The 12,563-nt window shown below is 44.7% G+C and overlaps 2 protein-coding genes across 3 annotated transcripts in view; both read right to left on the reverse strand.

The window, feature by feature from the left end:
* Nucleotides 1–3,427, reverse strand: part of Gpatch1 (G patch domain containing 1) — a 48,949-nt gene extending 45,522 nt beyond the window's left edge. Inside the window, exon 1 of one of the 2 annotated variants that reach the window (NM_001106246.1) lies at nucleotides 3,304–3,405. In NM_001106246.1, coding sequence (NP_001099716.1) covers nucleotides 3,304–3,376 — 73 coding nt within the window. In that variant the 5' untranslated portion in view covers nucleotides 3,377–3,405. Of the gene's footprint in view, nucleotides 1–3,303 lie in introns of both variants that reach the window. The other variant, XM_063283709.1, reaches the window with a different exon arrangement.
* An 8,054-nt stretch (nucleotides 3,428–11,481) lies between these two features.
* On the reverse strand, nucleotides 11,482–11,909 carry Snrpgl1 (small nuclear ribonucleoprotein polypeptide G like 1). The gene has a single exon (NM_001409177.1). The coding sequence runs from the start codon at nucleotides 11,868–11,870 to the stop codon at nucleotides 11,640–11,642; it is 231 nt and encodes a 76-aa protein (NP_001396106.1). The 5' UTR covers nucleotides 11,871–11,909; the 3' UTR covers nucleotides 11,482–11,639.
* Nucleotides 11,910–12,563: the final 654 nt, after the last annotated feature.

The following is a 12,563-nucleotide window of genomic DNA, read 5'->3' on the forward strand; positions in this document are numbered from 1 at the left end:
ACATAGACAGACATGTATAAATAATAAATCTCTCCGGATCAAAAAAGGAGAAAATTCTACAAATCAATGCCCTTCCTTTCACCCCAAAGCACAGTTAGACCAATTTATTTCATTTCTAACTTTTGTTAAAAACAGGACGAACTGGAGGGTCTGGCAAGATGGCTCAGTGGATAAAAGCATTTGTTGCCCAAGCTGGCAACCTCAGTTTAATCTCTGGGACGTACATAGCAAGAGAGAACTGACTACTGAGAGTTGTCGCCGACCCCTGCACACAGACTGGGCACATGTATACTCTCTCACAGTAATAATAATATGATTTAAAACTAGGGAGAGGGTTTGGGGATTTAGCTCAGTGGTAGAGCCCTTGCCTAGGAAGCGCAAGGCCCTGGGTTCAGTCCCCAGCTCCGAAAAAAAAAAAAAAAAAAAAAAAAACTAGGGAGAATTAGAAAAACCCAGGTCAAACAGTTGATGGCTTAACAGCAAATCTCTTCTCAAGGAAACAACGATAGGACCAGAAACACGGAAAGGATACAAACGGACGTTCAACATGGATGTTGTGCATGCCTGACCCTTGACCTCTTCCACAGCTACTGTCTAACCAGTCTTCACAGCACCCTGTGGCTTCCCTGTGGCCTCTTCAATAGTTTGTGAAGGATACTATCTAATAACATCACATATTTTAGTACTTGCAAATCTTGTGCTTTGGTTCTCTACTAAACCGGAAACTCCTCCAGTCAAAGATCTTTATCAACTGATTCCTTACATTCACAGGGTGTTGTTCTTGTCAAGAAAACTAATGTGATCTTAGTTGTATTGAACAAACAGGCTAGAATTAGGAACATAGCCATGATGGTCATGTTCTACCCGACAGTCTACTTGGAGAAGAACTCTACAATTAGGGCTGAGGAGACTTTAAACCCAGGGTAATGGGTGTAAATCGGTTATGCACACGTTATTGTATACATGCAAAGATTATGCTTTACTACTCCTCTGCTGATTTCTGTCTCCATATCTGCTTGTAATCTGGACGTGGCATTGTAGTGCTTATTCTAAGTATCTCCTGCCTCAATGTTGTGTAAACATTACTGCCATTTATTCTCTGATTTGTCAATAAAAGCTGATCTACCAATGGCTGAGTAGCACAGAGAATAGGACTGGTCTTGAGATACCAGTCAAGGGATGGGCAGAGAAAAAAGAGGTGATTCTCTGTGAGAAATGGGTCAAGGAGACACTATGGGAACACACCCAGAGCTGAGAGACCCAGACCAATACTAAAATGCAAGCATCACGTGGATTTTGGCTGGGATGTAGCCAGATTAGCTTAAAGAAATGGAGTAGATTAATAACTACTCAGCTATTATGCTGTAAAACTTGACCAAATAAATCTTATCGTCTCTGTCTCATTTATTTGGGAACTAGCTGGGATAGAGAAAAATTATCACTTATAAAAGTGCACTAACATGAACATCTCTGAGGAAACACAAGGGCAAAGTTAAAACCTACAAGAACTTGCATGGAGACTAGCCCTCTTCTCCCTTTGGTCAGCAGAGGGGACGGGTAGAGCCAGGATCTGACAAACATTTCTAATGATTAGAACTGCTTGGGCTGGGGATATAGCTCAATTGTGGAATGCTTGCCTGACAAGCACAGAAGCCTGAGTTTCATCCTCCGCACCACACAAACCGAACATGTAGCACAGGCCTGTCATCTCAGCCCTTGGGAGGTGGAAACAGGAGGACCAGAAGTTCAAAATCAGTCTTCACTGCAGAAAAGTTTGAGGCTAGCTTGGGCTGCATGAGACTCTGCCATAGAAGAACTATCTAAGACATATGTGATATGTGATGTGCAAAGCTGTACTCCCAGTACTGGGAAGGCTAAGAAAGGTAAATAGTCCTGAGTTTAAAGCCAGCCTGGTCTACATATTTAACAAGTACAAGGCCAGCTTGGACTATATAGACAGACCCTATTTTATACTTACTCCCACAAAAAAAAAAAAAAAAAAGTAAGAGTCTCGGTGAAAATATATCTCAGAGGTCAGAATGGGAAACGGGGTAGCAGTTGTTGGGGGGAGGGTCCACCAACAAAGTCTACAGGGAACCACTGTGAATCCGTCTTCCCCACAGGGTTAACACCACCATCAGCGGTATAGACTCCCAGTAGATAAATCTAGTCATTAAGTGAAACAGACCAGAAACATCAGAGAACCTGGCTTCCTCTTATCTTCACCCCTGTATTTCACTGGCAATTCCAGTCGATGCCTGTCAAGTCTACTCCATGCAAAAGCTACCCAAGAGCTGTCACTGCCAACTCTCCGGTCCACACAACCACAATCTCCAGACCTTCCCAGCTAATTTCCCTACTTCATTCCTACCCACCCCCAAGGAGACTATCCTCAAAATTAAAGCAAACATAATGTTAGAACATGCATACTGCAACCTTTACACCAGAGGCAGAGGCTGCTAGAATACTGTGAGTTCAGCTAAGTGGAGATAGTAAGACCCTCCTCCCTTTTCAGCCACCCCCACCCCAAAAAGGGGAAAATACATTTCTCTTTGTGTAAATTGAACCAAGGGTTTTTCCTAACCTTAGTATAAGAGCCAAACTCCTATTGGGTGTGTGGCACACAGTTGCAAACCAAGTACATGTTAGGCAAGAATAGGAGGTTCAAGAGTTCGAGTCCAGTCTCAACTATATAGTGGCTTTGATGTCAGCACAAGTTACATGAGACCCTGTCAGAAGAAGGAAAGATTCCAATTCTTGGGGCTGGGTATGTGGCTCAGTTGTAAAGTGCTATGCACGAGGCCCTTGGTTCCATCCTCAACACCACATACACACACACACACACACACACACACACACACACACACACACACACACACACACTCTCCAAATTCCTTACCATTGCAAGTGCCACTCACAGTTGTCCTGACTATCCCTCTGCTATCAGACTGCTAAACTGTCTGCCACTTTAGAGATTTTCTATCTCAAGGGTTTCTTCCCAGGCCTTTCCAGGTCTGGTTTCTTTTACTTTCAAGTACGCGTGCAAACCTTTCCTCGCGACAAGAAACTGACTGACCACCCTCCATCATATCCAAGTTGCCTAGTCACACCTGCATCTCCCACCCCTCCGCGTCCTTCTCAGCCCCTAAGAACGCGGCGCCAAAGTGAGGTGCACAAGACTTTCCAGAGCGTTCCCTGTGCCCACAGCAAGTGAGTCCAGACCCAAGCCGAGATGTCGCTGTCGCCCACGTGCTGGATTCCCAGCCTGCGCCTTGCAGACTTCGCCGGCCATCGGACCCTCACCTTCTTCCAGAGGCTCCAGGCCCGTTCCATAGCTGATCAGATCCTCCTCGCTGTCACTGTCCAGCGCCGCCATCCTGCTCCCTTCCGGGCTCCGCCCCCTCGCTACGGGAGCCTCTATAGGCCAAACACATTCACAGTTTCGCCTTTGCGAATTGAAACACTGTAACACTGTAAAGTTGAATTCTTTGGGGGGGAAGTGTCACCTCCTCCTTGCAGATCATAGTCCTATGCAAAGCTGACTCCAGCTACAGACAAGATTTGCATCTGTGACTGGGCGGTAGTAGTGCACGTCTTTAATCCTAGCAGTCAGAAGGCAGAGGCAGGAGAATCTGAGTTCGAGGCCAGCTTGGTCTACAGAGAGTTTTAGGACAGCGAAAGCTACACAGAGAAACCTTGTCTCGAAAAAAAAAAAAAAACAAAAACAAACAAACAACAACAACAAAAAAATTGGTCTCTGTAACACCCTATCCTGGCCCTGTCACACGCCTGAGTACTGAAAGACACGATAAGATGCTGGAAACTACCCAAATATCTGGCTGCAGGGCAGGGTCTCTGTAATTTCATACAGCGTAACTGTCCCACGACTGGCTTCTTCGCCCCTGCTTCGCTGACCCTAGAATATCAGAACCCTGCAAGCTAAGTAAATTGGTCAAAGGCAAGAAACAAGATACTGTACATGGATAGAGAACTGGACTTCAGCCTAAACTACACAATGAGACACTTTAATAAATAATCAAACAAATGGACAAAAGATAAGAGAAAACAAGAAAAAGAAAGAAAGACGCGTGGGCCTGAGGGGCTGAAGCTGACCATGTCTGAAGGCCTGGATTTCCACCGCTGGAGACCCAGGTTCCATTCCAGCACTGACAAGACAAAAAAAAAAAAAAAAAAGGAATGATGGCGCCAGGGAATAATATGAAAAGAAAACTGGAGAGAGGAGGAGAGAATAAGAGAGAGGAAGAAAAGCAGACAAAGTGGGCTAAGGATGCTAGCAGTTCTTCAGCAAATCTAAGGCACAGACATATGCCAAAGGGTGCCGTTATCTCACTTCCTAAGCTTGGCCAAGACCAAAAAAAAAAAAAAAAAAAAAAAATCATCTTGGCTTGGTGGCTCACACTTTTAATCTCAACACTCGGGAGGTAAAGGAGGGGATTTCTGTGATTTCGATGCCAGCCTGGTTGCCTAAGTGAGTCCAGGACTGCCAGGGCTCTGTTACATGGAGAAATTCTGTCTTGAAAAGCAAATAAACAAACAAACAAAATATGATAAAAAAAAAATTAAATTCAGCTAATAAGGTCTGGGGCTGATATAAAAACCTCTCCTGGAAGCCCGGGCTTGCTTTCTCCCGTTTATTTTTGACAAGCTCATAACTGTTAACAGTGCACGGTGATCATAGCCTCTCCCTTTCTTATCCCCCTTGTTGACTTACAGACAACTCCACTAGGTCCCTCCCAACAGTGACCTAGCAATAGCTTGCACCATCATCTGCCACCACTACTCCCTGCACTGCTGCCAGCATCCTACCCCACACCTTCTCTCTCTCTCTCTCTCTCTCTCTCTCTCTCTCTCTCTCTCTCTCTCTCTCCCTTTCTTTCTCCTCCATGTGTTACTGGCCAGCCTCTCTTTCTGTCCTCTATCCCCGCGTTCTCTGTCCTCGTGGCTCTGTCTGCCTCTACCCCTTCTCCAAGTCCCTACTCCCTTCTCTTCCCCCACAATAAAACTCCCTTATACTAGTTCTCAGGATGACACCTTGGCCTGGGTAACTCCTTATCGCCACCACATTATATTTCACAACACACACACACACACACACACACACACACACACACACACCCGCTGATGTCCTTCTGAATTACTCCCTCTCCTCCTTTAGGTGCATGCACATGTGTGTGTGCTGTGCAGCCAGCCACATCTGCTCTGTGTTCCTGTGTGTGTGTGTGTGTGTGTGTGTGTGTGTGTGTGTGTGTGTGTGTGTGTGACTGAAATAACCCTGTCCTAGCCGGTAGACAGCATTTCATGACACTCCTTGTCATTTCTCTGGCTTTTCCCATCTTTCTGCCCTCTCTTCCAAAGTGTCAGTTGAGCCTCCGAGGGGAGCAATCTAAACATCAGTTTAAGGTTGAGGACTCAACAGTCATTTTCATCACCTTGACCAGATACGAATGAGTCAATGACTTAACCAGAGCCCACTACAAAACAGAATTCCTCTGAACCTGGGCACCGTGGTACACACCTTTATTCCCAGTAGTTGGGAAGCAGTAGCAGGTGGATCTCTGTAAATTCAAGGTCAGCCTGGTTTTCATAGTGAGTTCCAGGTCGACCAAGACTTCATAATAAGACCCTGTCTCAAAAAACCAACAAACAAAACCCCCCAAAACAAAGAAGCCTCTTTGACCAAAGTGGAGAACAAAGTTGACCTGGGTTATAAGCATGAATACTTGGAAGGCAATTAGACTAGATGACCACTTAAAAATCATTAGTAGTAAATTACTGAAGAGGGCCTTTGACCTTCTAGATTTGAACAGATTTATAATAACAAACATGTATTTAATCTCATAAAGAGAATCTCAAATCTAATTAGAAAGTGATTGGTTGGGCTGGAAAGATGGCTCAGTGGTTAAGAGCACTGACTGCTCTTCCAGAGGTCCTGAGTTCAAATCCCAGCAACCACATGGTGGCTCACAACCATCTGCAATGAGATCTGATGCCCTTTTCTGGTGTGTCTGAAGACAGCTACAATGTACTTATAAGTAAATAAATCTTATAAATAAACACATAAATAAATAAGAAAGAAAGAAAGAGTTAGCCCCCAAACTGTCACATCACTAGGACAGCAGTGGGCATATCTTGCCTGGTAGGTCACTATTATAGAGCACAGGGTCATGTCTGGATAAGATCACTAATAACTTTTCTCTGTCAGCACCTTCCAGCATTATCAACTTTTCTCCTGTATAGCACCTTCCAGCATTATCAACTTCAGCAGAGAGGAGGCTTCCAGCTCACATTCAGTATAATTCCTGTGTGTGTGTTCCATGGCAATAGGATTCATTTTGCTGCTGCTTCTTCTTCCTCTTCTTCTTCCTCCTCCTCCACCTCCTCCTCCTCTACCTCCTCTTCTTCTTCCTCCTCCTCTTTCTGGTGGGGGGAAGGCTCTTTGAGAAAGGGTTTCTCTGTGTGTCTCTGGTTGTCCTAGAACTCACTCTGTAGACCAGGCTGGCCTCGAACTCACAGAGATTCACCTGCCTGTGCCTCCTGAGCGTTGAGATTAAAGACATGCACTACCACTACCAACTGACTATTTGAAAGTGATTTGTGTGTGTGTGTGTGTGTGTGTGTGTGTGTGTGTGTTGTTTCATATAGTGTAATGGTTTGTATATGTTTGGCTCAGGGAGTGGTACAATAGGAGTTGTCCTTTATGGAGTGGGTGTGTCACTGTGGGTGTGGGCTTAAGACCCTCATCCTAGCTGTCTGGAAGCCAGTCTTCCACTAGCAGCCTTCAGATGAAGATGTAGAACTCTCAGCTCCTAATGCACCATGCCTGCCTGGACTCTGCCGTGCTCCTGCCTTGATGGTAACGGACTAAACCTCTGAACCTGTAAGCCAGCCTCAATTAAATGTTGTCCTTTATAAGTTTTGCTTTGGTCATGGTGTCTGTTCACAGCAATAAAACCCTAAGCATGACATATAGGTAAATGGGCTGTTGACAAGGTCTCACTATCTACCCCTAGCTAGTCTATAACTTGTTATGCAGACCAGGTGGGCCTGGAATTCACAAAGATCTGCCTGCAATTAAATGTATACACCACCACACCAGTCTGCAATTGGGTCTTACTATCTAGTTCGTGAATGAAGGTGGGGGGGGGGAGGGAGAAGGGGAGGAGGGGGAGGAGGGGGAGGGGAGAAAGGAAAGAAAGGACATGACTGCTTCTAGGTACGGTGGTGGAGAAAGTTTATTGTAGATAAAAGGGAGAACATAGGGGCTGGGGATTTAGCTCAGTGGTAGAGCGCTTACCTAGGAAGCGCAAGGCCCTGGGTTCGGTCCCCAGCTCTGAAAAAAAGAACCAAAAAAAAAAAAAAAAAAAAAAAAAAGGGAGAACATAGTCAGAGGGAGGGACATCTGAGAGAGTCCAGAGTGGATATGACCCTGAGCCAGGTGAGAAGTGGGGAGGAGAAGGAAGAGGGGAGAGAGAGGAAACCAGGTGTAGCAGCCAAGAAAGAGTAAAAGGTAAAAGACGGAGGGCTAGCCAAACGGCTGTATTATTTGGGAAGAACCTGAGTAAGCAGGCAGATAGGAACTGAAAGTTGCTGGGAGAACCTGCCAGCCAAATCTGCTTTGACATGTTAAATAGGCACCTGGGCCATTTGTCCCAGGGTTTCAGATTAAACAGTGGGTAGCCACAGGCAAGACAATCATCCTGTGCTGTTTTGGAGCCTAGGTTAAGGGTTGCCTGAACAATGGCCCAGAGAAGAGAAGAAGCTCCTATCGCTAAGCCCAGGTTTTCAAAGGGAAGGTTAAAAGACACAAGACAGCTTGAACTGGTGCTAAAGGCTCTGCTCACAGGAAGTCCTGCTCCTTTCCGCAATGGAGACAATTCCTTGAGCACACTTGTGGTTTTCTGTTGGAGGGGTTCTCCCCGTATCACGACTCCCTGTCCGTCCCCTTCATGTCTGTGCTGCAAAGGTTACTTTGTCTGAGAAGCCTTCTTTAACCCTATTGAAAAGACAATATTCTCGGCTTGGGGTGCAGAAAGGGAGCATATACTAGCCATCCAACACTTGCTGTGCTGAGAGCATGCAACTCCAGGTTTTATCTTTCCTGAAATAAAAGTAAAACGCAAAAGAACCAAAAAAAAAAAGAATACTTGCTAGGGGTTGGGGATTTAGCTCAGTGGTAGAGCGCTTGCCTAACAAGTGCAAGGCCCTGGGTTCGGTCCCCAGCTCCGGAAAAAAAAAGAATACTTGCTGCTGTTGCTGAAAACCTGGTTCAGTTCAGTACCCACATGGTGACCCACAACTGTCTCTCCTTCCAGAGGATTCAATAGCTTCTTTTGGCTTCCCTAGGCACCAGGCACCCAATGATGCACTTACATTTATGCAGGCAAACACTGATACTCATAAAACAAGGGTAAATAAATGTTAAACACACACAATCAAATGAGTAACTATTTCTTTCTTAAACTGATACAGAAGAACATTAAAAAAAAAAACACAAGTTAATGTGGTACCGTGTCATTTTTAAAGGATTTATTTATTTATTCATTTTTAGGTGTGTATCTGTCTGCCTTTGTGTTTGTGAGACACCAAATGTGTACCCTCTGGAAGAGTAATAAGCACTCTTAACTTTTGAGCCCTCTTTCCAGCTTCAGCCCCACCTCCATGCGGTAATTATACATGAGCATACTGTATTTTCTGTGTCGTTAGTTTATTTCTTTTTTTTTTTTTTTTTTTTGGTTCTTTTTTTTCGGAGCTGGGGACCGAACCCACGTTAGTTTATTTCTAAACATATCTAGTAAGCCATATGAGTTCAAGAGTTCAATCCGTCATTACATTGTATCTTTTATAAACCAGTACAGGTGCCTCTGTCTTCCCGAACACCATTTGTGGCTGGTTTGGTTTAGTTTTGAGACAGGGTCTTACGTAGAACAGGCTAGCCTGGAACTTCCTATGACTGACTTCGAACTTTTCGTTTTGTTCCGTTTTGGTTTCAAAGACAAGGTTTCTCTGTGTAGCCCTGGCTGTCCTGGAACTGTGTATCCAGAGATCCGCTTGCCTCATCACTCCTCACCCCCAGTGTTGGATTAACGGTGTATGCCACTGTGCTAACTGGCTTTTTAAAATTTATTTTTTAATTTTTTAAATTTTTTGGTGTTTATTGTAATTACCTGTATGTGTGTGTGTGCACTGTGTGTGTGTGTGTGTGTGTGTGTGTGTGTGTGTGTGTGTGTGTGTTGTGTCTGTGAAGACAGAAGACTTTGGAACTAGAGTTAAGGACAGTGGTGAGCACCATACAGGTGGGAGATTCATACGTGGCTTCTCTGGAAGATCAGTCAGTGCTCTTAACTGCAGAGCCATCTCTTCAACCCTTGAGTTTGAACTTTTGATCTTACTGCCTCCTTCTATCAGAGGCATGGGGTATTACATTCTATTTATCATTCCTTTAAGATGAAAACTCCCAAACTCTTTTTCCCCTAGCTCTTGGAAATGTACAGTCTATGATCGTGCCTTTAGAGCCCTACTATGCAACTGCTGTGGGGTATCCACCAGAGAGGACAGCTTGGGCATGAGCTTAAGCCAACAGAAAGTCTTAATTAGCTGGCCCTAACTACACCGGGTGTTTGGGATCCCAGGGTAGACCTGAGCTTTTCTCAGGGTGAACTTAAACTCAAAACTCATGTTGGAGGTTGACGTACTTCATTTAACAAGAGCAGTTAGCCAGAAGTGACACTGCAAAAGCCAAAGTGCAAGGTTCGTTCGTTTAGACTTTTTTTTAAATTGGATAATTTAAATTTACATTTCAAATGTTATCCCCTTTCCTGGTTCCCTGTCCATAAACCCCCTATCCCTAGACATTTTCCCAGAAGCATAGACATGGATGGATTAGGTCTTTGTTTTCCTTTTGGCTGGTGGTGCTGTGTACACGCTGTTTTACGGCGTGGATAAGTGTACCTTAGTACCAACCTTTTCCCATCTCCTAGTCTCGTCTCTCCCTTCCCTAGCCTCTAGTAACAGCTCTTTGACTTTCATTTCAATGAGACCAATTGTTAGGACTCCACAGTAGATAGATCTTGTGCTACTCGTGTGTGCTTGGCTTATTTCAGTCAACAAAATGCTTCCTGGTTCCATCCGTACTGTTGAAAGTGTCAGGATCTTTCATTCATTCGTTTGTTTGTTTTCGTTTTTGAGACAAGGTCTCATATAGCCCAGGCTGTCCTTGAACGCATTGTGTTGCTGAGGATTAATTTGAACTCCTGATCCTCTGTTTCTACCTCCTAAGAGGTGAAGCAGAATTTCAGGATTTCATTTTTTTTCTTCTTCCTCCTCTTCCTCTTCCTCTTCCTCCTCCTCCTTCCTTTCTTTTTTTAAATTTTTTTAAAGATTTTATTTATTTTATATATATACTGTCACTGTCTTCATGCACACCAGAAGAGGGCATCAGATCTCATTACAGATGGTTGTGAGCCACCATGTGGTTGCTGGGATTTGAACTCAGGACCTCTGGAAGAACAGTCAGTGCTTTTTTTTTTTTTTTTGGTTCTTTTTTTTTTGGTTCTTTTTTTTTTTTTTTTTTGGTTCTCCCCCCCCCCCCCCCCCCCCCCCGGAGCTGGGGACGGAACCCAGGGCCTTGCGCTTCCTAGGCAAGCGCTCTACCACTGAGCTAAATCCCCAACCCCGCAGTCAGTGCTTTTAACCGCTGAGCCATCTCTCCAGCCTTTCTCTCTTTCTTTCTTTCTTTCTTTCTTTCTTTCTTTCTTTCTTTCTTTCTTCCTTCCTTCCTTTCTCTCTCTCTCTCTCTTTCTTTCTTTCTTTCTTTCTTCCTTCCTTCCTTCCTTCCTTTCTCTCTCTCTCTCTTTCTTTCTTTCTTTCTTCCTTCCTTCTTTTCTTTCTTTCTTCCTTTCTTTCTTTCTTTCTTTCTTTCTTTCTTTCTTTGTGTTAAAGAAGGGGCTTCTGTGTGGTTCAAGTGAGAATGTTCTCATAGGCTCAGATGTTTGATATTTGGTGGCTGGTTGGAATACTTGGTGGTGCTGTGCTGTTTGAGGGAGACTTAGGAGGTTCGGCCTTGCAGGAGCAAGTACATCACCCCAAACCATCTTACCTTTGTTTCGAAAGGCACATGCAATTCCCAGTTTGCTCTCCTGCTTCCCGCTTCCTCTTAGCTGTGTGTGGTGTTGCACATCTGTAACACCCAGCACTTGGCAGGCAGAGTCAGGAAGATCCCTGAGTTCCGGGCTAACTGTAAGACAGCCAGAACTCCGTAGAGGAACTCTCATCTCAACAAAACAAAACAGATGTAACTCTTGGGGCTGAACTACACATGTCCGTGGCACACAAACACGCAGGCAGACAGAAGATTTATACACATAAAATCAACAGTCAAAAGCTAGGAGGTGTGAACTCGGAGCCCTGCTCTGTCATCATGAACTCCCAGCGCTCTGGAACCATGCGCCTCAGTAACCTTTGTTTTTTTTTTTTTTTTATATTTTTTTTTTGTTTTTTTTTTTTTGATATCACAAAAGTTTATTTAGCAAAAAGTTTCATATGAAAATGTACATGACCTAGTTCTACATCACAATCAAGCACGCTTTGGGGAGGGATGTGGACACACTGCTGAACACTGGTTAGACTCTTTCCAAGGCTTCTAACATGATGATGCTGTTTCCTCGGATGACCACCATCCCGATGTTGTTCTGTTGCCCACTGGTCGCCATCTCCACACACTCATCAATCACGAGGTTCATAAAGGGGTCAAAGCCCCGCAGTATTCCTTGTACATGCCTGCCGCCATTTAACTTCAATGATAACTTCTTGTCCATAAACTTTTTCAGTTCGGGAGGGTGGGCTTTGCTCATGGCGACTCTTCAGTGAGCTCAGCACAACGGCGAAGGCGTAACCTTTGTTTTTATGAGTCAGTTGCCTCGGCAGCATGGAGTTTTATCGCAGCAACAGAAAAGTACTAGTACACCTCACCGTGTCAACAGAAAAGTACTAGTACATCTCACCATGTTCCCGGCTGGCCTGGAACTCACTATGCAAACCAAGCTGGCCTCAAATGCACAGAGATCTGACTGCCTCTTCATCCAGAGGGCTAGGATTAAAGGCCTGCGCCAACATGGCTGGAGGGATTTCATCCTTTTCTGTGTCAGGTTAGAATCCTGGGTATCACATTCTCTTTACCCATAAATCTACTGATGGGAATGTCAATGGCCTCCCCTTCCTGCCCAGCGGGAACCACGCAGCAATGGATACAGGAGTTGGGTGTTTCTGACATCCATATTATTTTCTTGGCTTCTGTACTCAGGGGTAGAATTGCTGTATCATAGGTAGATCTGGCTGTAGTTTTAAAATGTTGGTTTGTTTGCCGGAGTAGGGCACACTACACATGCTGCATCATTCGTGTGGGTAACCCTACGGAGCAAGCTCTTTCCTTGAACTCCCATGTAGGTTCCAGGAATTGACCTCAGCTTACCAGGCTTTGCGGCAACTGCCTTTACCTATTGAAGCACCTTGGTGGCCCTCGTATAGTGTTTTATGTCTGGCTTCCT

Source organism: Rattus norvegicus, chromosome 1 (genome assembly GCF_036323735.1).
Source record: "Rattus norvegicus strain BN/NHsdMcwi chromosome 1, GRCr8, whole genome shotgun sequence".
Lineage (NCBI taxonomy): Eukaryota > Metazoa > Chordata > Mammalia > Rodentia > Muridae > Rattus > Rattus norvegicus.

Coding starts and splice junctions, on each gene's coding strand:
- Snrpgl1 (NM_001409177.1), bottom strand. CDS start 11,870: ATGAGCAAAGCCCACCCTCCCGAACTGAAAAAGTTTATGGACAAGAAG.